The sequence below is a fragment of the Carcharhinus amblyrhynchos genome, chromosome 2 (genome assembly GCF_965287045.1).
Source record: "Carcharhinus amblyrhynchos chromosome 2, sCarAmb.v2.hapA, whole genome shotgun sequence".
Lineage (NCBI taxonomy): Eukaryota > Metazoa > Chordata > Chondrichthyes > Carcharhiniformes > Carcharhinidae > Carcharhinus > Carcharhinus amblyrhynchos.
The window spans coordinates 79,118,489-79,146,179 of record NC_137325.1 but is presented as its reverse complement, the minus strand read 5'-3'; the positions used below and the strand labels follow the sequence as shown (position 1 = coordinate 79,146,179).

At 43.5% G+C, this 27,691-nt stretch overlaps 1 protein-coding gene across 4 annotated transcripts in view; it reads right to left on the bottom strand.

The window, feature by feature from the left end:
• The window catches only part of pdk4 (pyruvate dehydrogenase kinase, isozyme 4), a 44,798-nt gene extending 17,791 nt beyond the window's left edge, over positions 1-27,007 (bottom strand). For 3 of the 4 annotated variants that reach the window (XM_080207796.1, XM_080207819.1, XM_080207810.1), the window contains exons 1-7: positions 26,870-26,974; positions 23,755-24,005; positions 22,905-23,046; positions 18,429-18,500; positions 16,964-17,148; positions 15,477-15,566; positions 13,099-13,176 (exon numbers count right to left, since the gene is read on the bottom strand). In XM_080207796.1, coding sequence (XP_080063922.1) covers positions 13,099-13,176; positions 15,477-15,566; positions 16,964-17,148; positions 18,429-18,500; positions 22,905-23,046; positions 23,755-23,941 — 754 coding nt within the window. In that variant the 5' untranslated portion in view covers positions 23,942-24,005; positions 26,870-26,974. Of the gene's footprint in view, positions 1-13,098; positions 13,177-15,476; positions 15,567-16,963; positions 17,149-18,428; positions 18,501-22,904; positions 23,047-23,754; positions 24,006-26,869 lie in introns of all 4 variants that reach the window. The other variant, XM_080207803.1, reaches the window with a different exon arrangement.
• Between the last annotated feature and the right edge of the window lie 684 nt (positions 27,008-27,691).

Genomic DNA, 27,691 nt, shown 5'->3' with positions numbered 1-27,691 from the left:
GTCACCTCTTCAAAATGCTCAGTCAAGTTGGTGAGACATGACCTTCCCCATACAAAACTGTGCCCACCTGTCACTAGTCCATTTTCTTCCAAATCTGCATATATCCTATCCTTCAGTATCTTCTCCAAAAGCTTCCCCACCACTGATGTCAAGCTCACCGCCCTATAATTTGCTGGATTTTCCCTGCTTCCTTTCTTAAACAAGGGAACAACATTGGCTTTTCCCCCGTCAACTGGAACCTCGCCTGTAGCCGATATGTTTTAAGGCTCCAGCTATTTCTCCCCTCCAACAGCATCTGGCCCCAGGGACTTGTCTACCTTAATGCAATTTAGGATACTCAGCACTTCCTCCTTTAATATTTTGACATTCTGTGGAGCAATCATACACATATCCCTAACCTCAAGGTCTGCCATGTCCTTCTCCTTGGTGAATACTGATACAAAGTATTCATTAAGGATCTCACCCATTTCCTGTGGCTCCACACATAGCTTACCTCCATTGTGTTCGCATGGGCCTATTTCTTTCTCTTGCCAGCCTCTTGCTCCTAATATATGCATAAAAAGCCTTGGGATTCTCGTTGACCCTGTTTGCTAAGACATTTCATGTCCCTTTTAGCCCTCCTAGTTCTGCATTTAAGTTCCTTCCTACTTTCATTGTATTCCTCAAGGGCTTTGTCATTTTTATATGCCTAGACCCATTCTATGCTTCCTTTTCCCTTTTGACTAAGCTTACAATTTCTCTTGTCATCTATTATTCCCAAATCCAACCATTTCTATTCTTCATTTTTGCAGGGACATGCCTGTCCTGCACTTCAAACAACAGGCCGTTAAAAGCTATCCACATGTCAGACATGGATTTGCCCTCAAATAGCCACTCCCAATCCACATTCCCCAGTTCCTGTCTAATTTGGACGTAATTGGCCCTCACCCAATCAAGCACTCTCACCTGAGGGCCACTCTTGTCCCCATCCATGATTACCCAAAATCTTATGGAATTATTGTCACTAAGCCCAAAATACTCCCCCACTGAAACATCGATCACCTGGCTTGGCTCATTCCCCAAAACCAAATCTAGTATGGCCCCCCTCCCTTGTTGGATTGTCAACACTGTATCAAAAGATGTGTTAGCTGTATAATTTCAATTAATTTTCAATAGCAAAGGAAACATCAAAAGGGTCAATTTTGATAGCCCTGAAAAATAGGCACAAGGATCTGTATCTGTTGGAAATGTTGTTTTGCAGGTCCTTGTTTTCTATCTCACCTGGATTCCAGTTACTCTGCATACTATTGGTGAAGAGCAGCTGTGTTTTGAAACTTTCTACAAGCTGTGACTGAAACCTGGCTCAATCTATTCAGATACTTTTCCTTCTCCCTTTTTTGTCAGAATGTCTCCAATTTGCAGTCCAGCTCACTGAATTTGAGCCAAAAAGATTCAGATGCGTAAGCTTAGGACAATCTCACTGTCTAGTACACAAACTCCCAAACACGACAGTTCAGACACACAAGCTTCTTTGCCACAGCTAAGTCAAATCTGTATATGTTCTACATTAAATTAATTAACACTGGATTACTTTAAAAAATAATTCTACATACTTGCACTATGCAGTAAACATGGGACAGAAACATTAAATACTTATTATCTGAAGCTTGCAAGAATCACTACAAGTATTCGAGGTAAAAAAGCAACAGCTCCTACCCCCTCCTTCACTGAATTCCCACTCTTAACAAATTCCCAACTTTTAAGTACAAGGCACTCTTCGATATCCACACTGAGCATCAGCAGATACTGTTAAGTCAAGAAGTTATCGTTTAAGTGACGCTAATCATGTATTGAAATGACTGACCATTGAAGGAAGTGAAAGTGAGTTAGTGTAGGATGCGGGGAAGGGAAAATAGGGAAGATAGTGTTTTGGAGCTTAGCGAAAACAAGATAGGATAGTTTAGAGTGCCCTTATGCTATTAATGAAACATAAAATAGACAAGAAATACCGTGACATAGAGAGATGCTGTAATAAGGGAGAAAATAGAGGTTACAACCATCAGATAATTTAAAGCTTGAAGCTGTTCATAATGGTTGAATACATTTGAGCAAATGGAGGAAAATTATTTTACAAGAAAATTGGAGGGGGAAAACTGTGAGCCATTAAGGTCAATATTCTCTTCGGCAAAGTAAGCACTTTTCTCCATCTGAGCAGCAAAGGAATGGAGAATGGGAGTTACAGGAGAGAACAGCAGCAGTGGCTGTTGAATAGGCAGGCAAAAGAGGATGAGCGTCTTTTCATTTACCTGTTGGGGACAAATTTACAAATGCATAGTACTGGTAGGAAGCCTCTCCAGCCAGCTGTGCAATTATCAGGAAACCGCACATTAATTTTACTGTGCACACAATTTCTCAATATGCTTGCAGGGCAGTCATGCTCACCGTTTGTGGCTTACACTGAAAAAAATTCAAACATGTGGCTTCATATTATAAAAATAGAAATATCCGAACCCCTACAGGGTTACCACTACTCACAACATACAACTGTGAGAAACACCATCCTACAGATATAGGATACTTTCAATTACTTACCAGAAATGATTATCATTTTAATGTATTGTAATGAGTTATTTTTGGTAGCCTAAAGGAGTAGAAACTACAAAAAAAGCAAAGTTTAATCTAGATGGGATTATCTTCTAAATATGTAGAAGTTAATTTTAATTGTTAAATTTCTTGTTTCAGACCAGAAACTAGTGATTTTCCTTTCTTTGAATACAAAACCATATTTGGAACTGTAAAAAGCTAAACGCCTATTAATAAAGGTGTTTATATTTAAACAAACAAGCTTCAAATTCTTACTAATGAGTCATGACCACAGCAACATAAAAGAATCCAGACTATGACAGGCTGGTGTTGACCAACAGTGCGCAGAGTAAGGGGAAGCCAGATTAGACAGAAAACAAGGATCTGGAAAAACAGTCTCTCCAAGAGATACAATGTAGCTGCAATTTGTGCAGATACAGGTAAGGACTGTCAGAAAGAAACTACTCTTTCTTCCTCCTTTCAATCAAACATCAAATTACTTTCTATAAAACTGATAACACAGGTTTTCCTAAGTGGGGGAAAATGTATGTTTGCTCCTCGTTGCAAATAAGCATTAATGCCATAACTCAGCACTTCACATTTAGATGGAAGAGGGATCAAAGCTCTATTAATCTGCAGCATACAACAGGTGGGCACAGAAGAAGCCTGGAAAGGTCGAACTCCCAAAGGAGTTGTTGTACTATCTCGGTGAAATAGTGCTAATGTGGAGGTTGGTTAGCTCAGTTGGCTAGACAATTAGTGTATAGACCAAATTAATGTCAGCAGCTTGGGGTTGGATCCCTGCTCCAGCTGAAGTAGATTTGGAGTCTGCTTCCTTACCATACTAGCATGAAAAAAATCATTGCACTTAGTCATAAGAACATAAGAAATAGGAGCAGGAGTAGGCCATCTAGCCCTTCGAGCCTGCCCCGCCATTCAATAAGATCATGGCTGATCTGTCGTGGCTCAGTTCCACATTCCCGCCCTCTCCCCATAACCCTTAATCCCCTCTCATCAAAAACCCATCAACCCGCGTCTTAAAAATATTTAGCGAGGTAGCCTCCACCACTTCAACGGGCAGAGAATTCCAGAGATTCACCACCCTTTGAGTGAAGAAGTTCCTCCTCAACTCCGTTCTAAACCGCACCCCCTTTATCTTGAGGCTGTGCCCCCTAGTCCTACTATCCTTTCTGAGCGGGAAGAGTCTCTCCACCTCTATCCTATCCATCCCATTCATCATCTTATACGTCTCAATGAGATCTCCCCTCAATCTTCTAAACTCTAACGAGTACAAGCCTAGTTTATTCAGCCTCTCCTCATAGCTCAACCCCCTCAACTCCGGCATCAGCCTGGTAAACCTCCTCTGCACTCCCTCCAAGGCCAAAGTATCCTTGCTTAAGTACGGCGCCCAAAACTGCACACAGTACTCCAGCTGCGGCCTCACCAATGCCCTATACAGCCACAGCAAGACCTCCCTACTTTTATATTCAATCCCCCTCGCTATGAAGGCCAGCATCCCATTCGCCTTCCTGACCACCTGCTGCACCTGCAAGCTGGGTTTTTGCAACTCATGCACAAGGACCCTCTGCACCGTCACCTGCTGCAGTTTTTCGCCACGTAAGTAATAATCCTTCCTACCATTCTTCCTACCAAAGTGGACCACCTCGCACTTGCCAACATTAAATTCCATTTGCCATTTCCTGGCCCATTCGCCCAGCCTATCTAGATCCTTCTGTAGACTCTCCACACCCTCCGCACAATTTGCCTTTCCTCCAATCTTGGTGTCATCAGCAAATTTCGACACCCTACACTCGGTTCCCTCCTCCAGATCATCTATATAAATGGTAAATAGCTGAGGCCCCAGCACCGACCCCTGAGGCACTCCACTAGTCACCATCCGCCAATCCGAATAGCACCCATTGACCCCCACTCTCTGCCTCCTATTTGACAACCAATCCTCTATCCACGCTAACACCCTACCCCCAACTCCATGCCCCCTGACCTTCTGCAATAACCTCCTGTGAGGTACCTTATCAAACGCCTTCTGAAAATCCAGAAAGACCATATCCACTGGCTCTCCTCGATCCACAGCCCTAGACACATCCTCATAGAACTCCAGCAAATTTGTCAGACACGACTTCCCTTTAACGAAACCGTGCTGCGTCTGCTCTATCAAGCAATTCCTCTCAAGATGCCTCGCTATTTCCTCCTTGATGACAGATTCTAACATTTTACCTACAACAGACGTTAAACTAACTGGCCTATAATTCCCTGCCTTTTGCCTGGCACTCTTCTTAAACAACGGCGTAACATTAGCCGCTTTCCAATCTTCCAGCACTTCCCCGGAATCCAGCGACGTCTGGAAATTAACCACCAAGGCATCCACTATCACCTCCGCCATTTCTTTCAGAACCCTCGGATGCATTCCATCCGGTCCTGGCGACTTGTCCACAATCAGTCCCTCCAGTCTGTCGAGCACCTCCTCTCTAGTAACAGTAATGTCATTAAGACCCTCCAGTCCTACCACCTTTCCATGTCTAACACCCGGCAAATTATTCACGTCCTCCTCCGTGAAGACAGAAACAAAAAAGTTATTCAGGACCTCAGCCATATCCCCATCCCCTACCACTAAGTCCCCCTTCTCATCCTCTAAGGGACCAATGTTCACCCTAGCCAGCCTCTTCCTTTTTATATATTTATAAAAACTCTTGCTATCCTTTTTTATATTAAGCGCAAGCCCAGCTTCATAGTTTCTCCTACCCTTCTTTATCATCTTCTTTGTCAATCTTTGTTGACATTTAAACCTCTCCCAATCCTCTTCTCACCCACTACTCTTAGCTACTCTAAACGCCTCCGCTTTTAATTTAACACTTTCCTTCACCTCCTTCGTTATCCACGGCTTATTACCTCTCCTCCTACTGTCCTTTTTGACCATCGGAATAAATTTCTGCTGAGCACCAAGAAAGATCTCCTCAAAGATCCTCCACTGCTCCTCAGCAGACCTACCTTCCAACGCACTCCCCCAGTCCACATTCGCCAATTCTTCTCTCATCCTACCGTACTTCCCTCTGTTCAAACAAAGGACGTGTGTCCGGGAACCCACTTTCTCCTCCTCCATCTGCACCAGAAACTCCACCATGCAATGATCACTCTCCCCAAGAGGTTCCTTCACCGCAAGGTCACTAATTCTACCCGCCTCATTACATAACACCAGGTCCAAGATAGCTTGCTCCCTCGTCGGCTCCAACACACACTGTTCCAGGAAACTATCCCGGCAGCATTCCAAGAACTCCTCCTCGAGCCCACCGCGTCCAACATGGGTCGACCAATCTATATGTAGATTGAAATCCCCCATAACTACGGCTGTCCCATTCCTGCACGCCGCACTTATTTGCGCGTTAACAGCCCGCCCCACCTCCAGATCATTATTCGGGGGCCTATAGACGACACCCACCAGCGTCTTCCTCCCTTTGCTGTTCCTAATCTCTACCCACAACGATTCCGCTTTCTGCTCCTTGGCTCCAATATCATCCCTTGCTACCACCCTGATGCTATCCTTAATCAGCAGAGCTACATCCCCCCTTTTTCCCTCCTGCCTATCCTTCCTAAACACTTGATAGCCCTGTACATTCAGCTCCCAGTCCCTGTCACCTTGCAGCCACGTCTCTGTAATGGCCACCAGATCATATCCATTTGTGCCGATCTGCGCCACCAGCTCATCCACTTTATTCCGAATGCTTCGTGCATTCAGATAAAGTGCCTTCATCCCAGCCTTCACCTGGACCCTATTTGCCGTAATGCCACCAACCATACTCACGCCCCCTACTCCCTCTATTATTGGGACATCCTCGGCCTCTTCCCTTACCTGTACCCTCTCCTCAACTTTAGACCCCGTAATGTCACCTACCCTCGCACCCTCCCCCCCCCCCCAATTAGTTTAAAGCCCTGTCTACAGTCCTCTTTACTCTATTCGCCAGCACTCTGGTCCCAGCACGGTTCAGACCCACCCCATCCCGCCCGAACAGGTCCCACCTACCCCAATACTGATGCCAATGCCCCATAAATTCAAACCCATTCCTCCCACACCAATCCCTGAGCCACCCATTCACTTCTTTAATCCTGTCAACCCTACGCCCATCTGCACTCGGTTCAGGCAGTAGTCCAGAGATAACTACCTTGTCAGTTCTACTCTTTAATTCCATTCCCAGCTTCTCATACTCCCTCCCCAGATCCTCAGTTCGCGTTTTGCCTACGTCGTTGGCACCCACATGTACCACAACGACCGGATTCTCACCCTCCCACTCCAGGTTCCTCTGCAGCCCAGATGCGACATCCCGGACCCGAGCACCAGGCAGACAACACACCCTTCTGTGCACTTTGTCATTGTGACAAAGGACAGTGTCAATACCCTTCACCCCACGATCCCCAATCACTACTACGTTCCTTTTCACCTTCTCCTTGCCTATGTCCTGCTGCATCACTGTACCGTGTGCAGTTTGCTCACCAACCTCACCTCCCTCGTCCTCGTCCACACTGGAAGCAAGAGCCTCAAACCTGTTATGCAGATTGAGAGGCTGAGGCCTCCGCTCCCCACCCTCCTTCCTCCGCTCCCCACCCTCCTTCCTCCACTCCCCACTCTCCTTCCTCCACTCCCCACCCCCCTTCCTCCGCTCCCCACCCCCCTTCCTCCGCTCCCCACCCCCCTTCCTCCTCCCAGCAGCCCCCTCTTGTTCCTGACCCTTAGAGTTAGCCAGTCTAGGGGGGGTGGATGTCACTTGCACCCCATTGACAATGGCACCCTCTCTCCCCCTGATGAGCCTCAGCGTCTGTAGCTCAGAGGCCAGCTCATCTACCTTGAGCTGGAGCTCCTCCAGCAACCTGCACTTACTGCAGACATGGTCACTGGGAAGGACCCTGGGGTCCACCAGTTCCCACATCATACAGAAACCACACATCACATGCCCCTCCATTATTCACTGTAGTAGTATTGAAAATTTCCACACCAACTTACCTGGCCCTTTTTCTCTCCAGCCCTTTTGATATTAAGCCCCAATAGCTCACTCTGCTTCCCTCTCACTCCGCTGCCCGCTGTCTACACCAGGCCTCTTTTCAAACCTGGCGCTGATTTAAAGCTTGCTGGCCCACAACTCCCTTTTAACCACTCCCTCAGAATTCTTAAAGAGGTAAATACAAAAAGCCCGCAAAAATGCTTTTAAATGATTTAAACAGTTCTACAAGGAACAAAGTGCTTTAAACTTATTTAAACAGGTTTTTAACAGGTAAATTCTTATCTCTCTCTCTGCTCCTTCACTCCTCTGCTCCAGCAAACAATCGGGTTTTGTCAAATAATTGCCCTGGACCTTTGGGCAGAGAGCTCAAGAAGAGGAAATGCTCAAGAAGAGGTATTTGAATACTGGAGCTGGGCTGGAGGATGTGTGGAGAAGAAATTGACTCTCATATTTTTTCCAATTCTCTTGTTTTTCTTAACTTGTTGATCATAACCTTTTTAACAGGTTATATATTAATTGTTGCCAGTCTGCAGCAATTGGTTTACTTGAAGAAGTGAAGAACATTGTTCATAAATTTTGAGCTAAATAGCAGGGGTGCAGAAAATATGCAAGGGTGTTTTTATCTGTTAACTTTAAGAATACATCTACAAACTGATTTCAGATTGGTCCTTTGGAAGTGGAAATAGATTAATACTATCAGAAAATACTTGCAATGTAATGGAATTTTATTATATTAAACATGATTTTGCTTCACTGAATCACATTTTATTTCTTCTATAAACTCTATTGTAAATGTGCACAGCAGCAACTGATATCTATGGTAAGATTTCTATGACCTATAGGACCTACAGGAACTATGAATATCTAATAGCTCTGAAAATTTTGCTTTAGACTTCAATGGCTTCAAGAAAGCAGACATAAAAATCTACGCCAACATAGACACATCTATAAGCAACTGAGTCTTTTGATATAAAGGCAATCGATGAATCATGATCAATGATAGAGAAATAAAGCAGAGTATCATTGGCATACATGTGAAAGCTATCTTGGGTTTGCAGATGATGTTGCCAAGGACAGTATGGTGATATAAAAAGGGTAAAAGGGAAGAAATGATCCCAGGGGGATCCCTGAGGTGAGAAAACAAAGTGGGAAGAGAATCCACTACTCAAGATGCTCTGGGTGTGTTGTAACCTCTCCAGCTGGAAATTCAGAAATACTAATCATCTCAAAATCTTTTCAGCAGGTCCCACAACTCAGACTCACTACTCATGGTGCTGCAACTATCCTTGAAATAGGAGAGAGCCAAGATGGACAATGGATAAAGTTAGCAGATTGGTATAGAATGTTCATCATGGCCCTACTTTCTCCAGCCGAGGCCTGTTAATAGTTCTAATTCTAGGTCCTCTGTCCTTTTGCAGACCTAGGATACACAATCTGTTTATGCCCATTCAACCTATTTCTTTCTATCTTTTCTTCCCCTGTCAAGTCTCCTACTACTTACATTTGTGATTCTTCTGATGCCTCATGTAATTTCAACAATTTCCAGTTTCCCATCCCTAACTTCCTCCTCTTCACTATGGTTGTTCAATCCCTCTACGCCTCCACCAGGGCAGTCTTAAGGCTGTTTGCTTCTTCCTTGAACAGAGGTTCAAACTATCACCATTCAACAGCACCCTCATCCACCTGGCTGAACTGTTTCCTAATTGAACAATTTCTTCTTTACCTTGTCTCTCTTCCTCCAACTAAAAGGCACTGCCACGGGCACCCACATGGGCCCTGGTCATCCACCTTTCTGTAGGGTGTATAGAACATTCTGTGCTCCAGTCCTACTCAGGTCCCCTTCCACAACTCCTTTTCAGGCACAGTGATGAATGCATTGGTGTCGCTTCCTGCTCTTTCCCAGCTCAGTAATAATTCATTGAATTTAATTCTCATTTTTATCCTTCTCTCACCTTCACACAGTCCATCTCTGATCCTTCCTGTACTTGACTTCTCTGCCTCCATTTTTGGGGTTAAGCTGTCTACCAGTATTTATCAGCCCACCAATTCTCTCAGTCACCCTGGCTACACTTCCTCACATCCTGTTTCCTTTTAAGGACTCCATTCCATTCTCCTACTTTCTCTGTCACGCCTGTTCTGAAGATACTACTTTCCACATTGACACATGCAACATGTCTTTCTTTTTCTTCAACCTAGGATATCCCCATTCCTACTGTGGTCCTCAACTGTGCCCGGCCCAATTCACGCACTTCTGCTTTCACCCCTTCCCCTCCCTCCTGAAACAATGATAGGGTTTCCCCTATCCTCACCTACCACCCCAACAGCCTCCCTATTCAAAGGATCATCCTCTGCCAATTCTGTCAACTCCAGCATGATGTCACCACCTTCCCTTCTCCTGTCAGGATTCTGAAGGGACAATTGGACCATTCTCTCTGATGCTCAGATCTACTCCTCTAACACCCCCAACAACATGTCCCTTTCCCACAGCACTTTCCGTCGAACCATAGAAAATTACAGATCAGAAACAGCCCTTTTGGCCCTTCTTGTCTGTGCCGAACCATTTTTTTGCCTAGTCCCGCTGACCTGCACTTGGACCATATCCCTCCACACCCCTCTCATCCATGAACCCATCCAAGTTTTTCTTAAATGTTAAAAGTGACCCTGCATTTACCACTTTATCTGGCAGCTCGTTCCACACTCCCACCACTCTCTGCGTGAAGAAGCCCCCACCTAATATTTCCTTTAAACTTTTCTCCTTTCACCCTTAACCCATGCCCTCTGGTTTTTTTCTCCCCTAGCCTCAGTGGAAAAAGTCTGCTCGCATTCACTCTGACTATACCCATCAAAATCTTATACACCACTATCAAATCTCCCCTCATTCTTCTAGACTCCAGGGAACAGAGTCCTAACCTATTCAATCTCTCTCTGTAACTCAGCTTCTCAAGTCCTGCAACATCCTTGTGAACCTTCTCTGCACTCTTTCAACCTTATTTACATCCATCCTGTAACTAGGTGACCAAAACTGTACACAGTATTCTAAATTTGGCCTCACCAATGCCTTTAACCTTACCATAACACTCCAACTTTTATACTTGATACTCCGATTTATAAAGGCCAATGTACCAAAAGCACTCTTTATGACCCTATCCACCTGTGATGTCACTTTTAGGGAATTCTGTACCTGTATTCCCAGATTCCTCTGTTCAACTGCACTCTTCAGAGTCCTACCATTTACCCTGTACGTTCTACTTTGGTTTGTCCTTCCAAAGTGCAATACCTCACATTTGTCTGCATTAAATTCCATTTGCCATTTTTCAGCCCATTTTTCTAGTTGGTCCAAGTCCCTCTGCAAGCTTTGAAAACCTTCCTCACTGTCCACTACGCCTCCAATCTTTGTATCATCAGCAAATTTGCTGATCCAATTTACCACATTATCATCCAGATCACTGATATAGATGACAAACAACAATGGACCCAACACCAGTCCCTGCGCACTCCACTAGTCACAGGCCTAGTCACAGTTCCTTTGCATCACAAAACTTGTAACACTTACCCTTTCACTTTCCTTCTTTCCAAGGCCCCAAATAGCACTCTTACGTCTACTTCTTTCACTTTAGTCTACTGTATTCACTGCTCACAATGTCACCTCTCTACACTGGGAGATCTATGGAGATTGGATGACCACTTTGCTGAACACCTCTGACAAGTCTACAAGTCAGATCCCGACCTTCTGGTTGCTTGCCATTAAAATTCACCACTGTGCTCTCATGCTCATGTTTCTGGCTTTGGCCTGCTGCAATATTCCAGTGAAGCCTAAAGCAAACTTATGCAACAGTATCTCATCTTCCAGTTAGGCACTTTATAGACTTTTGGACTCAACACCGAATTCAACAACTTCATACCATGAACTCTTTCCTCTATTTTGAGTTTTATTTTGCCAAGAGCCAGTTTGTATCTTCTCAGGTTTTTGCTTTCAAAAAGAATTGTTCTTTATTGTTTAGTAGCTGTTACTAGGGGGCATAACTGTAAGGTTCATGGTAGGAGATACAGGAGGGATGTCTGAGGTAGGTGTGGTTGGGGTGTGGAATAGACTACCTGCTGTGATAGTGGAGTTGGATACTTTAGGAACTTTCAAGTGGTTATTGGATAGGCACTTGGAGCACACCAGAATGATAGGGAGTGGGATAGCTTGATCTTGGGTTTGGACATAGCTCGGCACAACATCAAGGGCTGAAGGACCTGTACTGTGTTGTACTGTTTTATGTTCTACACTCTATGTCCTATTCTGCTACTAATACTGGACCAATGCTTTGTTTCTTCATCACAACCATTACTGCTCCCTTTGCCTTTTATTCAATGACATCTTTCTTATTTAATCTCTCTGCTCTCTAATCTACCAATGACCTTCCCTTTAGTTCTACATGACCCTTCCCCTTTCTTCTCAACGGCATAATGGCACCACATTTCTATCTCTCCTCGGTCCTGAAAAGAGTCACTTTGGACTTGAAACATTAACCCTGTTACACTCCACAGATGTTCCCAGACTTGCTGAGATTTTCCTTCACTTCCTGTTTTTATTTCAGGATATACAGTAATTTAGTTACTTTAGTAAATTGCAATACTTTGAAAACATGGAAGATGCAGTTTTTGGATTTTTTTATTTGTGCTTTATAATATTTAATCATTTTAATGTTATTCTACAATTCAGAGAGCTTCAAAATCCAGAAATGCCTTGGTTCCAAGCATCCTCCTGGACTGAGGAAGTTACAGTGTAGTCAGATGTAGAACTATACAGCCTAAAAACTGAAGACAGAAGAACTGGGGGGAGTAATGAAGAAAAACAAGAACAAGAAGGGTAATGTATCACTGACATCTGATTACTGACAATGGACTTAATGTCATCTTAGTTCAGGCCATTGCAGTGCTAATGAGAGAGGTAGAAACAGAGTGATTCGAACAGAGAGCTGGAGTAGCTGGGGATGGTCCTGGTTTCTATCTGAAGGACAGAGAAGTGAGGATTATAGTTGGAAATGGGGATTAGCTGGTGAGTGAAAGGTGGGTTTTTGAACAGTAGTGAAGACAATACCTCAGGAAAGGAAATCATTGAAAGATACCAGCCAGCTTGAGAGTGAGGGAAAGAGCACTAGATGAATAGTAGTTGAGTCAGCAGGCAATTGAGCAAGGAATGGTTGGATATTAATAATAAAATGAGCTTGAGTGGGGTCAGTGGGGGGAGAAATCACAAGATGATGAGAATTCAGGGCCAGAGATGAGGCGGGTAGGAAATGAGTCCAAGGATGGGGTTAAAAGAAAAACAACAATGGCTCCTGCATGGATGAACTAGATTGTACAGGCAATGACTCCTGGAATTTGGTGTAAAGGTGAGGGACTGAGAAAAGGCAGTAATTAATCCTGAAAAAAAAGGAATCGGGTTTCTCTGCCCTTGAAGATGATATTAGAATAGTAGGATGATTTTAATTCCTTAAAGGCAATGTTTCAATGAAACAAAGATACAACTGTAACTTACCATTGAATTGATTAATCACCACCTCAGGAGAAGTCAAGTAATACTGATCACAAAGCATTTTTGCACTTTCACAGGCATCTATGAATCACAAGAAACAGGAACACTTTACCATCTATTTGATTAACTCTTCTTAAAATCAGAATTGTGTTCTTCCAATACACAATATTGATAGATGTCCTTTGCATTAATAAACTAGATCAACATGCTGAGCACAGGGGATTTAAAATACATATTCAGCAATATTCTCGGAGGAAAAGGCAGCATTTTGATTGAACAGATAATTTTGTGAGTTTTTTTTATTTTCTTTGCCTAAACTCCAACATCAAAAAATCATTCAGCTACAGCAGACAGAGTGACTTTGGGCATCTTTCCTAAAATACATGAACAATGTAGCAGAATACAAGGCTGGATGAGCGTGGAAACTAACAGGAATGGCAATGTGCCAACTCGGTCTAATGTAGTGGTTTTGTTCTGCCAATCTCAATAAGATGCAAAACATACATGTGAAATTTGGATAAAACACTGTAAATTGTTGAATCTAGTCTGGAAGGAAATCACAGTAATTCCATTCAGGATATCATTAGGCAGTGGTGTTAAAACATCCTGAAAAATGATGTGGAGAGAGATATGGGGCGGAATCTTACCAAAAAATGACAAAGTGTCAGGATCTGAAGAAAACCAGTATGTTTCTCTGAAATGGGCAGGTTTTCTCTCCAGATCTTATGACACTGTGAAAAAAGTAGGGGGCATGTCTCACGCTGTCATTTTGAGAGGCAGTCCTAAACACTCTGGTAAAGCTGGCTGCACTGAGATTGGGCACCCTTTCAGTTCAAACAAATAACACCACCTTCCCCCCACTACTACAAAGGTTGTAGCGGCTCTGCGCTCCCCCCCACCCCCGGTCAAACAGTGAACAACGGCATCCCCTCCTTGCCCTGTGGTCATCACTGGCATCAGCCTCTGCCCTCCCAAAATCATTGCCAGCATTCCTCTCCACTTCTACCCTCCCCAGCCCCGCTGCATTCCTCCCCCAACATCACCAGAATACCCACCATTTCCATGTCTACTACCCATAACCACCGGAAATAAATGAGCCCCTTCATGTGAGGCTCCCATAGGGCCCATCTCTGGCACTGGGGCACAGTGCCAACCTTGTATTGCCAAGACATTGTCTGGTTATGTCCCTCACCACCGGGGGCAGATTCATTTTTGTATCCCAGGAGGGATTCCCTCAAGAGATTCACGTCCGGGTTAACCTGTTGTAAATTTATTGAGGGGGAAGAATCATGCAAGGGAGGGGAGGTGGGTGTTGTAAAATTATATTTAAGTTTATTTAAACACATTAAAATCAGCTTCTCGCTCATTGTGGGCGTTAACCTGATTACATCACTGGCAAATGGCAGCGAGATTTGCAATTTCTGGGTTTCGCTAGATCTTGAGCCCCTGCCGCCAATTCTGCAGACGGAGAGTGTGAGCTCAAGATCCACCCCATGGTATTAAACGAACAATCACCCTGTTTTACACCACGCCCTTTCTTCTTTTCCCATTGGCCAAAGGTGAACTTCACCCAAATAGCAATCTAGAGATCTAAATTAAAAACAGAATTACCTTTAGTTTCTCCTCTGAGCCACACACTTCCTTTAGCAGATAAGATGGACGAAGTGACCTCAAAATATCTGAACATAGTGCAACATCACAGCAGTGTCCATTCAGTTATCTCCCAGAGAGAACACAATGACATTTATAATTTAGTGGAATGGGAGAAATCAAATCTAGATTCTTAAAAGACTCCAGGATTCAAAACAAAATAGAAGCATTTTTCCCACCATTTAACTGAAGAGACTCCTTTTTAAAAATATCATTTAATTGACAGTGGCACATTCACAACATCATTTCAGCTGCGTCAATAAATAGCTATTTTTTGGGTGTGGATGTTGCTGGTTTTGCCAACATTTTATGGAAGAACCAACTGTTCTTCCATAACTGCTCAAGAAGGTGGTGGACAGCCTTCCTGAACCACCATAGTCAATCTGGTATACATACACCCACAGTGCTGTTAGAGAAGGAAGACTAGGATTTTGACTCAGTAACAAGTGAAGGAATGATAATATAGTTCCAAGTCAGGGCAGTGGGTGGCTTGAAGGGGTGAAGGGAGAGCTTTCAGATGGTGGTATTCCATGCATCGGCTGCCTTTGTCCTTCTAGTTGGTAGAGGTCACGGGTTAGGAAGATGCTGTTGAAAGAATCTTAGTGAACTGCATGTTCATGGGATATCTTGTAAACTTATATTATGGTTGACAATATGGAATAATGATGTGGTGTAGTTAACCCAATGCTATAATATTTCAGTTATTATATTTCATTCAATGCATTACGTACCTTTCACCACTTCAACCACATCGCAGTTAGGGTCAATGCCACCTATGTGTTTGGGATGGGCTGGATTACGTCTGCCATCAAAAATAAGGGCTGGTATGATAAAGTAACAAAACAATTGTTTTAGGTGGCGTTATCACAGTTCATACCAAGAAACTCTTCTTCATAAAAGGTTTTAAATAGTCAGTGCCTTTATTCAGATCCAAGTTTCACCAAGGGAAAGCTATGAAAGGCCATGCCCTTAACTTTTCTGATATGTGGTTTAAATTGTTGATAATATCTACTCAACTATTAAATATTAATTCTATTTCAAAACCAAATTAGTGTGTAGCCAATTCTCACTGATATTAGCATCTTATATTTCTAAGGCAAGGTATTAATTCTCAGCTGATATTATCAGAAGCAGCACCATCTAACTTCAAACATGATTAAGTTTTGTGGACCCTATAATTTTATACCAAAAATATTACAATACAAAAACAAAAATGTGTCAATTATTTCCAAACCAAATTTAGCCATAATTCAAGTTTTCAAATCAACATTTGATAAAATGTAACAAAGGAGTACAAAGAAAGAAAGTACCAAAAGAGAATAGGATTTGTCTTTCTAAGCATATTAAGAGGTGAAAAGGGTGAATGTGGGATAATTTTTTAAAAATGCAGAAATGACTGCAAGGGCAGTAAGGAAATATACAGAATGTTATGAGAAAAATAAGGGGAAGTTACTGAATTTAACAACTCTCCAGACCATTTGAGTTGGTAGTCAGGGCCAGGCTAGAGGTGCAACTATTTTGATGGCCAATGGGTACACCTATCAGTCTTAGTTAAAACAATTTGATTTTAAATAATTTGTAGTTTGTAAGTTTTTTAAAAATTTGTAGCATTTACTGTAAACCAAATAATTTCTGGTCATAAAACTAGAACAGCAGCATGTCATTCAGCCCCTCAAACCTGTTCTCTATTCAGCAAGATCATGACTAATCTGTATCTCAACTCCACTTGCCCACCTTTGATCTATATCCCTGATATCCTTTACCTAACAAAAATCTACTTATTTCAGGCTTGAAAATTTCAATTGATCCAGCATCCACAACCATTTGCAACAACCACTTTCCACTAACCTATTACACTCATTAAAAAGCCTGTCCATGGAGATGTGGGCATGTGGTTGGAGTGCAGATCCCCTATCGGTCCACCAGTCTTTTTCCACCACATTCCAGGTTGTGGAAACCTTCTCCTCTTTCAGATGTTCCATGCTTTTTCCCCTCCATTATCCTCACTCTCTTTCTTTCTCCACAGAGATTACTTGACTTGCTGAGGACTATCCAGCACTTTTGGTTTTTATTTCAACTATCCAGTATCCACCATATTTCACTTTTGCACCAACCCTTTAATTGTTTCGACATGGCACCAACCGGCAGAATACTGTAGTTACAGGACCGTTATGGTAAGCTGTCACTGTTCACCATAAGGCTTTCCACTCATACTTACTGTGCTGATTGATGAGCATGCGGATAGAGATTCGGCTCAAATAGAAACGGTCTAAAAAGTATTGCACATTCTGATTAGTTACGGGATCCACCCCAAATGCCTCTTTATATTCTATGACTCCCTGGGCCATAGTTGGGACGACATCGTTGTGCCGATTTCGGATGTTAATCAGTGTATCTGAGAAGCTAAAACACACAGTGCTAATAAATCATCTATGATATATTATGCCACTTCAAATAACTCCACTTAACTGATGTTGAGAATAACTAAGATAGGGAGCCCAAAATGAGTCAGTGTCTGCTTATTGGAATATTATACATCACTAATTGGGCCCACAATGTAATCGACAGGATGAATCAAGAAATTAGCAGTAAAAAGTAAAACAGGTTACAGGTCAGTGGAATAACTGGACCCAGCCAGGGATGAGAGGCAAAAAACCAAGGTGAAGACAGAAAGATGCACATAGCAAACAGAGCAGAGACTTAGGAATAGAGGGGGCTGGGGATGAGGGATGGGCAAGAGCAGAAGGTAGTGGGAAGCTTAGAGGGGAGGATGAAAGAAGCAGTGGGCGGAAGGAGGGAAAAGAGAATTTTGATTTCTTTTTAAACTTTTCATTTAATAGGTTATTGAATATATTTTGATCAACTACAAATTACCTTTGCAGTGGAGTTGTAAGTTGCCTCACTATGCCAGTATCCTGTAGCAGAGGTCAGTTTTCTGATTCTGTAAATTCCAGCGATGACAATATACTCTGCTGCACACTCAAACTTGAATTTCTAGTTTATAGGACGAGTACGATCGGCAGGACCAGATGCCAATGTGAAATCCACTCCTGGCCTCACACTGGTTGGCCCATTAACTGGCAGCTAGTGTGAAATGCATGCTGAGAGGCACTTAGCACTGTTGGGGGAGGGTGAGCACCAAAGCGAGTAATGGTGCAGGCAGGTTGTTTCATGTGGCTCCCTAGAGGCTGACAACTGCTTTGGAGATGCTTCAGGGAGCTGCAGTGTTGTTGAAAGGATAATTCCACACAACAAATGCCTCAAGCTATCTATAATGAAAGAACAAACAACTGACAGCAATGCTCCTTAATCATCAAACTTGATGCACATTCGGGCATTTAATCCCATCCTGGATCAGTGCAAAAGAATGAAGGCTGCCTGGCCAGTTGGCCCAAGGAGCCGACGCAAAAGTGCGCAGGCCACTAAAAATCCTGGTTGACTGCGGCTTCAACAAGTAGCTGAAATGTTACCAGCAGACGTGCTTTCCATTCCCATACATGGCTGCTAACCATGATATGGCACATCATCACTCTGACGACAGGATGCCCACCTGACATTATCTTGTGCAATTCCACACTTGTGCAGGTGGGCTGGGCATCTAAAGCTGTAAAGGAAAATTCTGGCTGCTAACTTTATTGGAAACGTAGGTGAATTTCTGGAATCAGATTACAATTTAAACTTACTCTGTCAAAACTCTGTAATTATCAGGGCTTTTGTCCAAAAACTCCAGAATATCGGTGAGACTTTGCACATACCTAAACCCAAAAAAGAGACAAAATGCAGCATAATTTCATCTAAAAAAAAATCTGGAGTGAATGGTGAATTAAATGACAGATGAAATACCAGTGAAAGTTTAGTAATTCCTGCTTAGTAATTCCTGCTTAGTATATTATTCCTTAATGGTTATGGGGTAGTGTCCAATTTCCAGTCCAGATTTCAGATCAGGATCAGACGCAGAATGTAAATATTGTTATCCTTGTCCAATTGTTCAAATGATTCTGAACAGGGTGGTTCATGATGGTGTGGAACTTCACTCATATTGGGTGGTTACTAGTTTTGTTTTTACAGAATTTTTAAACTACATGTAAATTCCCAAACTACCATGATGGGATTTGAATTCAAAATTCCTTGGTTATTAGTTCAGGACTCTGTCTTACTAGACAGATAATTTAATCACTGTGCTGCCATATGCATTTATTAATACTGTATTCAAGGCAAAAACAGTGCTTAATCAAATATTTGCTTTACGGAGAAGAATTTCTTTCCCTATCCCAGGACACTGTCCCACACCAAATCCCTATCCCAGGACATTGGTTCAGACCAAATCCCTGTCCCAGGACGCTGACCCACACTGAATCCCTGTCCCAGGACACTGTCCCACACTGAATCCCTATCCCAGGACACTTCCCACATCAAATCCATGCCCCAGGACACTGTCCCATGCCAAATCCTGTCCCAGGTCAGTATTCTACACAGTCACAGATCCAGACAATGTCCCGGACCACAGTCAATTACAGGATAATATTAGACCATAAACACACAACTTTCTGAGTGGCCTAACCCCACCACCTCCACTGTTTCCTTAAGATCAGCAACAGTCAGGCAATAAACAAAATTCCTGTGTTTTTCATTTGAGATGAAAATCAGAAAGTTCATGTGCAAGTCAAGCAGCCTTATTATGTCTCCTCCCATCCCAACTCAGCCATACTAAACAATCTGGAAGAAATCTTTCCAGTACAGTGTGTCAGTTTATTACTAAAATACGTATGCAACCGAAGCTCAACACTGGGTCTGTGCTAAAATAAGCAAACAGAAAAGCAGGAGCAATTAGCTGATACAAATAAATTTATAACATTTATGTAAACTTTGCATTTAATGACCAGAGTATGTACATATAATTACAAGTTTTGAAATAACTTTCTTGGTACATACTCCATAAAACTTATTGTGACTTGGCAAAAGAAGTCAAAGTTTTGATGATTAGCTCAGTGGTAGCCTTTTCTTGAGATGATGAAATGTTTCTCTTATGTGCTGCTTTCGTCTTAAAATTCCATGTTGTAGCCTGAACAGCTAGGCCAGCTACAGAATTGGACTTTCTAATTTAAATAACAGCCAACAACATCCACAGCCAGGCATGATGGAAATTTGGACGAGCTAAGTTGAAACTCAAACAAAAGTCAGAGGCGAGCAAGAACAAACCTGCACTTGCTGGGGAGATTGGAACCAGAGGAGCTCAGCCCTGACCAAATAAGAACAGTATCTGTGTATTCCCCAGTTTCGGCCAACCTCTTTGGCACCTCAAATTCCTACCGCTACTTTGTAATGGAAAAGAGCTACGTACACTCTGTGCACCTGTGGAAGGGGGCTCTGGCTACTTCCGTATATGGAATCAGCAATTCCATTGGCTGTGACCCTTCGTCTGGTAACCTCATTGGCTGGAAGCCGGAAACGCTTCCAGAAAGACGCGAGGAGGGCAATGAGAAGAGGCACCTGGAGGCCAATCCCAGCAAAGACTCGGTGTTGCAGCAGAGATGCAGCAAGGAAGCAGCAAATACTTGAGACCAACCTTCGCCACGTGGAAGACTAAATTCGGAACTCAGTGAAGACCCAAGACTCGCATCTGGTGGAGCAAGCCTGGCCATTCAATCTCATGGGTAGTATCACTGTCTTGGGATAAATAAATAGAAATGTTTATTTGAGTTAAGAGTTTTGTAAGAAGTTTGGTACCATGAGTACTGAAATAAAGATCAAAGTTTATTTTAAATATAATTGTGAGTCGACTCTTGTCCTTTGTTTGTCGCACTAGTAAGATAACCTGGGTAAACGAGTTCTAGTACAAACTGGTCGAACTATCTAATTTCCAGACAACAAATTTGTCCTACATGGTGCTCACTCACTGCAGCATTCAGAGAAAGCACACAGATTGAGCATAAAATGGTTTTACAATTGTCTAGTTGTTTCAAACAATCAGCAGAAATTTCAAAACTCTGCAGACTCAAAAACAATACCATAACATTTATGCTACAGAAGGGTAACATTTCTCTCACTTACTCAGAAGGTTTGACCACAAAGCATCAAAATTTCATCTGCAATAATGTCAATTTCAAAATAGAAATAATTAGTATCTTTTTCACACCGGAAGGATGAAATATATTGTTTTGCCACCATTTTCAATGGCGAAGGAAGAATGAATCCCAAACACTCTGCTAGGTTGGACAATATGTTTTATCTTTTTCTATGTCTCAACATTTTGGGCGATGAGCAAGGTCAAGCTGTTCCTTAAACAATGTCGATAGTTTTTGGCTGATCTATGTAACTCAAATGGAACTAACTTTTTCCTTTTAAATTTTATATCTTTTAAAACAAGCATAAAATGTTAAAAGAAAAAAATTGCCTTCAACACCTGCATCTGTATATAATGCAGGTGACTGGGATTTCATCCACTGCTTGGAGAGCTGCCTTCATTGCCTTCCCTTCAGATCAATAACCTTCAGAGTCTCGCCCAGTGAGAGCTGTCAGCCAGTAAGAGAATGAAAGATAGAGTTGTTTATTTCAGTTAAAAAAGTTTTGTGAGAAGTCTGGTACCACGAGTATTGAGTCAAAGACCAAAGTTTATTTAAGTATAATTGTGAGTCGACTCTTGTCCTTTGTTTGTTGTACTAGTAAGAGCACCTGTAAACAAGTTTTAATGAAAATTTGTCTAATTTCCAGACAACAAATTTGTTCTGCTGAACATCAACACCACTGAGGAGGTGGCAGCTGCTATCGCTATGACATCAACCCAAGGCCCAGTATCATTGTTCAATGCCAGGTGAGATGACAGAAGTGCAGGGCGTTGTGAGGGGTGGGGGGCTGGAGGGTGGTGGTACCGAGGGGGTGACGCCAAAGGTGTGGAGACCTAGGTGCTGATGGTCCACCTCATTAAATAACCCTCTCCCCACTCAACTAAACTTGCAACAGGATAGGGACAGTGTCCTGGGACATGGATTTGATGCGGGACAGTATCCTGGGATAGGGATTCATTCTGCAACAGTATCCTTGGCCAGGGACATCATGTGGACAGTGCCCTGAGACTAGGATTCTGTCTGGGACATTGTCTGGATCTGTGACTGTGTAGAATACCGTCCTGGGACAGGCATTCGGCGTGGGTCAGCGTCCTGGGACAGGCATTCGGCGTGGGTCAGCGTCCTGGGACAGGCATTCGGCGTGGGTCAGCGTCCTGGGACAGGCATTCGGCGTGGGACAGCGTCCTGGGACAGGCATTCGGCGTGGGACAGCGTCCTGGGACAGGCATTCGGCGTGGGACAGCGTCCTGGGACAGGCATTCGGCGTGGGACAGCGTCCTGGGACAGGCATTCGGCGTGGGACAGCGTCCTGGGACAGGCATTCGGCGTGGGACAGTGTCCTGGGATAGGAATTCTGATGTGGATATGCCGGTGTTGGACTGGGGTAAACACAGTAAAAAATCTGACAACACCAGGTTTAAGTCCAACCGATTTATTTGATAGTAAACTCACAAGCTCGAGGTTAAGCTCTTCTTCAGGTAAATGGCATTCACCTGAAGAAGAGCTTAACCTTGAAAGCTTGCGAGTTTACTATCAAATAAATCGGTTGGACTTAAACCTGGTGTCATAGGAATTCTGCCCCTAGTTTTCAATCAGCTCCTCTCTGGTAAAATTAGCATAAATCACTTCCATAGTTATACCTTTCACCGAATGAGCCAGAATGCTATTAACATTATCCAGCTTCAACAGCCTCTTGGACAGTCAAATTAACTGACAAGGATGCAATTTTTTTCAAATGTTAAAATAGAAATGGCTAACATTAAAGTTAAAATTTACAACTCAGAGTTTTTTTTGCTAATGGTATGGATGGTGATGGAAAATAATGCCAAGCGTGATATTTTACCCTGCTGTTTCCTGACCAAAAAACAACTAACATGATTAAAAGCAGTTATTATCCTTACAGGGAAGTTCAAGTAATTGTCCAGAAAACAATAACATGCTGTAAGGAACCAAACAGAGAATCAGAAGGATACTGTTATCTATAATGCCAAGAGCCTCAACAAAAAAAAGTTACTCAAATTCAATCTTCATGCACCATACAAAAACTAAACAAACATTTTCTTCCATACCCTGTCTATTTTTCTCATCACTCACCAACTTTGAACCATCTGAACAGATGGAGTTCCCAGTAAATTATCTGGAAGCAGGTTGATTTCCTTCATGATATTGGAAAGCCGTACTGGAAGTTCTTGTCGTAGGAATACGAAGGATGTCTTCTCACAACCATTTCCGGAACCTAATGGAGACAGCATGATTCGAGGCTTCAGCAAACCTGCTTTGATCAGGAAAACTATACAGATTGTCATGTAATCGAGATTTCTCTTTAAATACAAGAATGGCCAGGGAAAAGAGAAAACAAACTCTGATATTAAAATACTCAATGTTATTGATTAGCTAAATGTAACAACAGCATGTTCCGCCAATCACTCTTGCACTGTGATCCATTGGAGCTTTATAACCCTGCTTTTTCATGCATGTACTAATGTGCAAAATATTATAGAGACGTATGTTCCAATACATATCTAAATATTGGTACAACTGAAATTGGTCATGTTTGGAACACATTAGACATTCAATAAATGGAGTAGTTTGAACATTTTCCAAATGTATTGTTCACACTATCAAAGGTGTGTACAAGAAATCATCTGTGCACGTGCACTAAAATCCCTTTAGTAATCTTATAGACTTAAAAACATAGAAAGATAGAAAACAGATGCAGGAGTAGGCCATTTGGCCCTTTAAGCCTGCACATCATTCAATATGATCATGGCTGATCATTCACTTTCCGTATCCCATTCCCGCTTTGTCTCCACGCCCCTGGATCCCTTTAGCCACAAGGGCCACATCCAACTCCTTCCTGAACATATTTAACAAACTAGCCCCAACACAGGTTCACAACTCTGAGTGAAGAAGGTCCTCCTCATCTCAGTCCTGAATGGTTTACCCGTTATTCTTAGACTGTGACTCCTAGTTCTGCCCATCCCCAACATTGGGAACATTCTCCACTGCATCCAGCCTATCCAGTCCATCAGGGTTTCATATGTTTCTATGAAGTTCCCTCTCATTCTTCTAAATTCCAGTGAGTACAAGCCCAGTCGATCCAATGTTTCTTCATATGTCAGTCCTGCCATTCCAGGAATCAGTCTGGTGAACCTTCACTGGACTTCCTCAATAGCAAGAATGTTTTTCCTCAAACTAGGAGACAAAAACAGCATACAATACTCAAGGTTTGGCCCTATATAAGCTGTGGCAAGACATCTTTATTCCTATACTCAAATCCCCTTGCTATAAAAGCCAGTATGCCGTTAGCTTTCCTCACCGCCTGGTGTACCTGTATGCCAACCTTCAGCAACCGTTCCACCATGACACCCAGGTCATGTTGCGCTTTCCCTTTTCATAAATTGCCACTATTCAGGTAATAGTCTTCCTTCCTGTTTTTGCCACCAAAGTGGATAATCTCACATTGATCCCCATGTGAAAAAAGGTTTATCAAAGAACAGCCTCTTTTTGCCTCCCTCTTCTATGAAAATATCACCTGGGTTTTTATGATTTTTAAATATGAACACATTTTAAAGTGAAGGACTGTTTCATTCCCCCAAGGTACTTTTGAATACCTTATATAAATTTTTGTTTTATTCCCAAAACTAGAAAAATGTTTAATTGAAGTAGGCAAGATCATGATTCCAGGTACTTTAGAAACAAACACAAAAATCTTCAGGCTTTCCCTCTTTAAAATTCTTACCCTATTTAATATCGTGGCATTGCAGAGAACAATAAAGATACAAACTGCTTGTAATAATAGCCTGGGACTGATTTTTGCTTAGAACAAAGTTCAGCTAAATATGGCTCTTGTCATAGCCAAGAATGCAAAGAGCCCCAAAGCTGTGTGTCACTTTGAAAAGGAACAGAAGAACATACGAAGGTCAAAACAGAGACATGAACAATGTAATCTCATATTACTGTTACAATAATGGTTTACTGTAAATACCACAGTGTATTTGAAAACATTCAAAAAAATTACAAATACCCTGCAAATAAACTTTAGGTTATGGCTGCGTTATGAGGCAGCTGATGATGGCTACCTCTCACAATGTGTTATTTTTATACTGTGGTTATTTGTGTCACAAACTAATTCATGTGACTATGATTAAAGCGTATTCAAAGGCTTGAAAGAACCATAATGTTTGTGATAGGTAGCAATAACAAAAACCAAACACTGAACAAAGCCATCTAAACACTCCAAATTCAATTACCAAAGCAATTAGTGAAGCCTGCAAGAAAAATTGACATAATCAATCTTGGACTAAATCTTGCTGTTGAAAAAGATTCCATTCTTAAAGTGGTAGGGCTAACATTTCTTCCAGGCAGGAGAAATAATTGTATATCACAAGGAGACCATAAGGTGGAAAGATCCACCTAAGAATCCACTGTGGAGAAGAGAAGTTAAAGTGCAGAGCGACCACCCCAGCACAAGGCCCTCCTCTCCGGGAAGAGGGGCAGATCTGGATACAGGAACACCTGTGAAGAGATAAATACAGAATACATAAAACCCTAGATTTGGGTGAAGCCACAAGGGCATCTAAATGTAGATGTAAGCAGATGCTGATCCTGGGATGCAAAGCGATTCCCCTCCAAGAGATGGGTGGTTGCAAGTAACAGAGATGTTCTATGGGGTTGGACAGGTGTAGGGAGCCTCACACTCGAGATGGATAAGTACAGCGCACAGGTCCATCTCCTGCCAAGTGGCAGATGCAGAGAAAGGAAAACCAAAGATGAGGGGCAATTCAGCGTACAGTGAACTCCTTCAGGATGAAAAGAAATAGGATATCTTTTCCTCAAGTAAATGAGGGGGTGGATCAATAGGAGACAGTGCTGCTGGGACTCCAGGACAGGGGTCAGCACAGAAACCCCAGGACAGGCGTCAGTGCAGGGCACAGGGACCCCAGGACAGGAATCAGTGCATGGCATTGGGCGGCACAGTAGCACGGTGGTTAGCACTGCTGTTTCACAGCTCCAGGGTCCTGGGTTCGATTCCTGGCTCAGGTCACTGTCTGCGTGGAGTTTGCACATTCTCCTCATATCTGCGTGGGTTTCCTCCAGGTACTCCGGTTTCCTCCCACAGTCCAAAGATGTGCGGGTTGAGTTGATTGGCCGTGCTAAGAAATTGCCCCTTAGTGTCCAGGGATGCGTAGGTTAGAGGGATTAGTGGGTATAATATGTAGGGATATGGAGGTGGGATTGTGTTCAGTGCAGACCCGATGGGCCTCTTTCTGCACTGTAGGGTTCTATGGCATAGGGACCCCAGGACACGGGTCAGTGCAGGGCACAGGGACCCCAGGACACGGGTCAGTGCAGGGCACAGGGACCCCAGGACACGGGTCAGTGCAGGGCACAGGGACCCCAGGACACGGGTCAGTGCAGGGCACAGGGACCCCAGGACACGGGTCAGTGCAGGGCACAGGGACCCCAGGACACGGGTCAGTGCAGGGCACAGGGACCCCAGGACACGGGTCAGTGCAGGGCACAGGGACCCCAGGACACGGGTCAGTGCAGGGCACAGGGACCCCAGGACACGGGTCAGTGCAGGGCACAGGGACCCCAGGACACGGGTCAGTGCTGGGCACAGGGACCCCAGGACACGGGTCAGTCCAGGGCACAGAGACCCCAGGACAGGGGCCAGTGCAGGGCACAGGGACCCCAGGACACGGGTCAGTGCAGGGCACAGGGACCCCAGGACACGGGTCAGTGCAGGGCACAGGGACCCCAGGACACGGGTCAGTGCTGGGCACAGGGACCCCAGGACACGGGTCAGTGCTGGGCACAGGGACCCCAGGACACGGGTCAGTGCTGGGCACAGGGACCCCAGGACACGGGTCAGTCCAGGGCACAGAGACCCCAGGACAGGGGCCAGTGCAGGGCACAGAGACCCCAGGACAGGGGTCAGTAGAAGACAAAGGGGCCCCAGGACAGGACACAGGGAGCGCAAGGCAAGAGCTGGGGCAGGACATGGGATACGGATTTGCCTTGCATCTTACACCGAACTCGAACCCCTCTCTTACCGAAATCCAGGAACTGCTTCATGGAGAGTGGAGACGGCGAGAACTTGGAGAAATGCTCCAGCTGCCTGGGGGTCGGGGCTGAAGCCCGGCCCTTCAGTAACCAGCGGACAATCCTCATCCCCAGAGCGCGAGTGTGAGTGCGAGCCGCCCAGCTACAGTGACAGAGAACACACCCAATCAGGAAGAGTCGCTGGGCGTTCCTGAGTGCTCATTGGCCAAAATCTGACAGGTATGCAGTGCTCATTGTGATGTTTGCTCAAGGCAGCCAATGGGAATAAAAGAGCGTCGCCATTGGCCACTTAGAAACAAATACAGACGCCGATAAATAGTGAGGCAGTGAAATTGGCACCAGGTGAGGCGCTGAAACTGGCATCAGGTAAGGCACATTTTCCCATGGTAGAGGGCATAGATTTAAGATGCTGACTAAGTGTTTAGAGGGTTACAGCAATAATCAGCAGTGATTTTAACATGCATGTTGACTGAAATAATCAAACTGGCTAGGGTAGCCTCAAAGGAGAGTTCATTGAATGTACTAGAGATTGTCCTTAACTATGAGATCATTTATTACTTCATGCCCTATTCTAGATTCGGTATTATGTCATGAAATAGGGCATGAAGTAATAAATGATCTCATAGTTAAGGATCCTCTAGAGGAGAATGATCATAGCACGCTAGAATCACAAATTCAATTTGAGAGTGAGGAACTGGAGTCCCACATTAGTGTTCTGGAGGTTAAAGAAGGAAATTAAATAAGTATATGGACAGACTTGGCCGTAGTAGACTGATGGGGAGACTAAAAGATAGGACAGTTGATGAACAGTG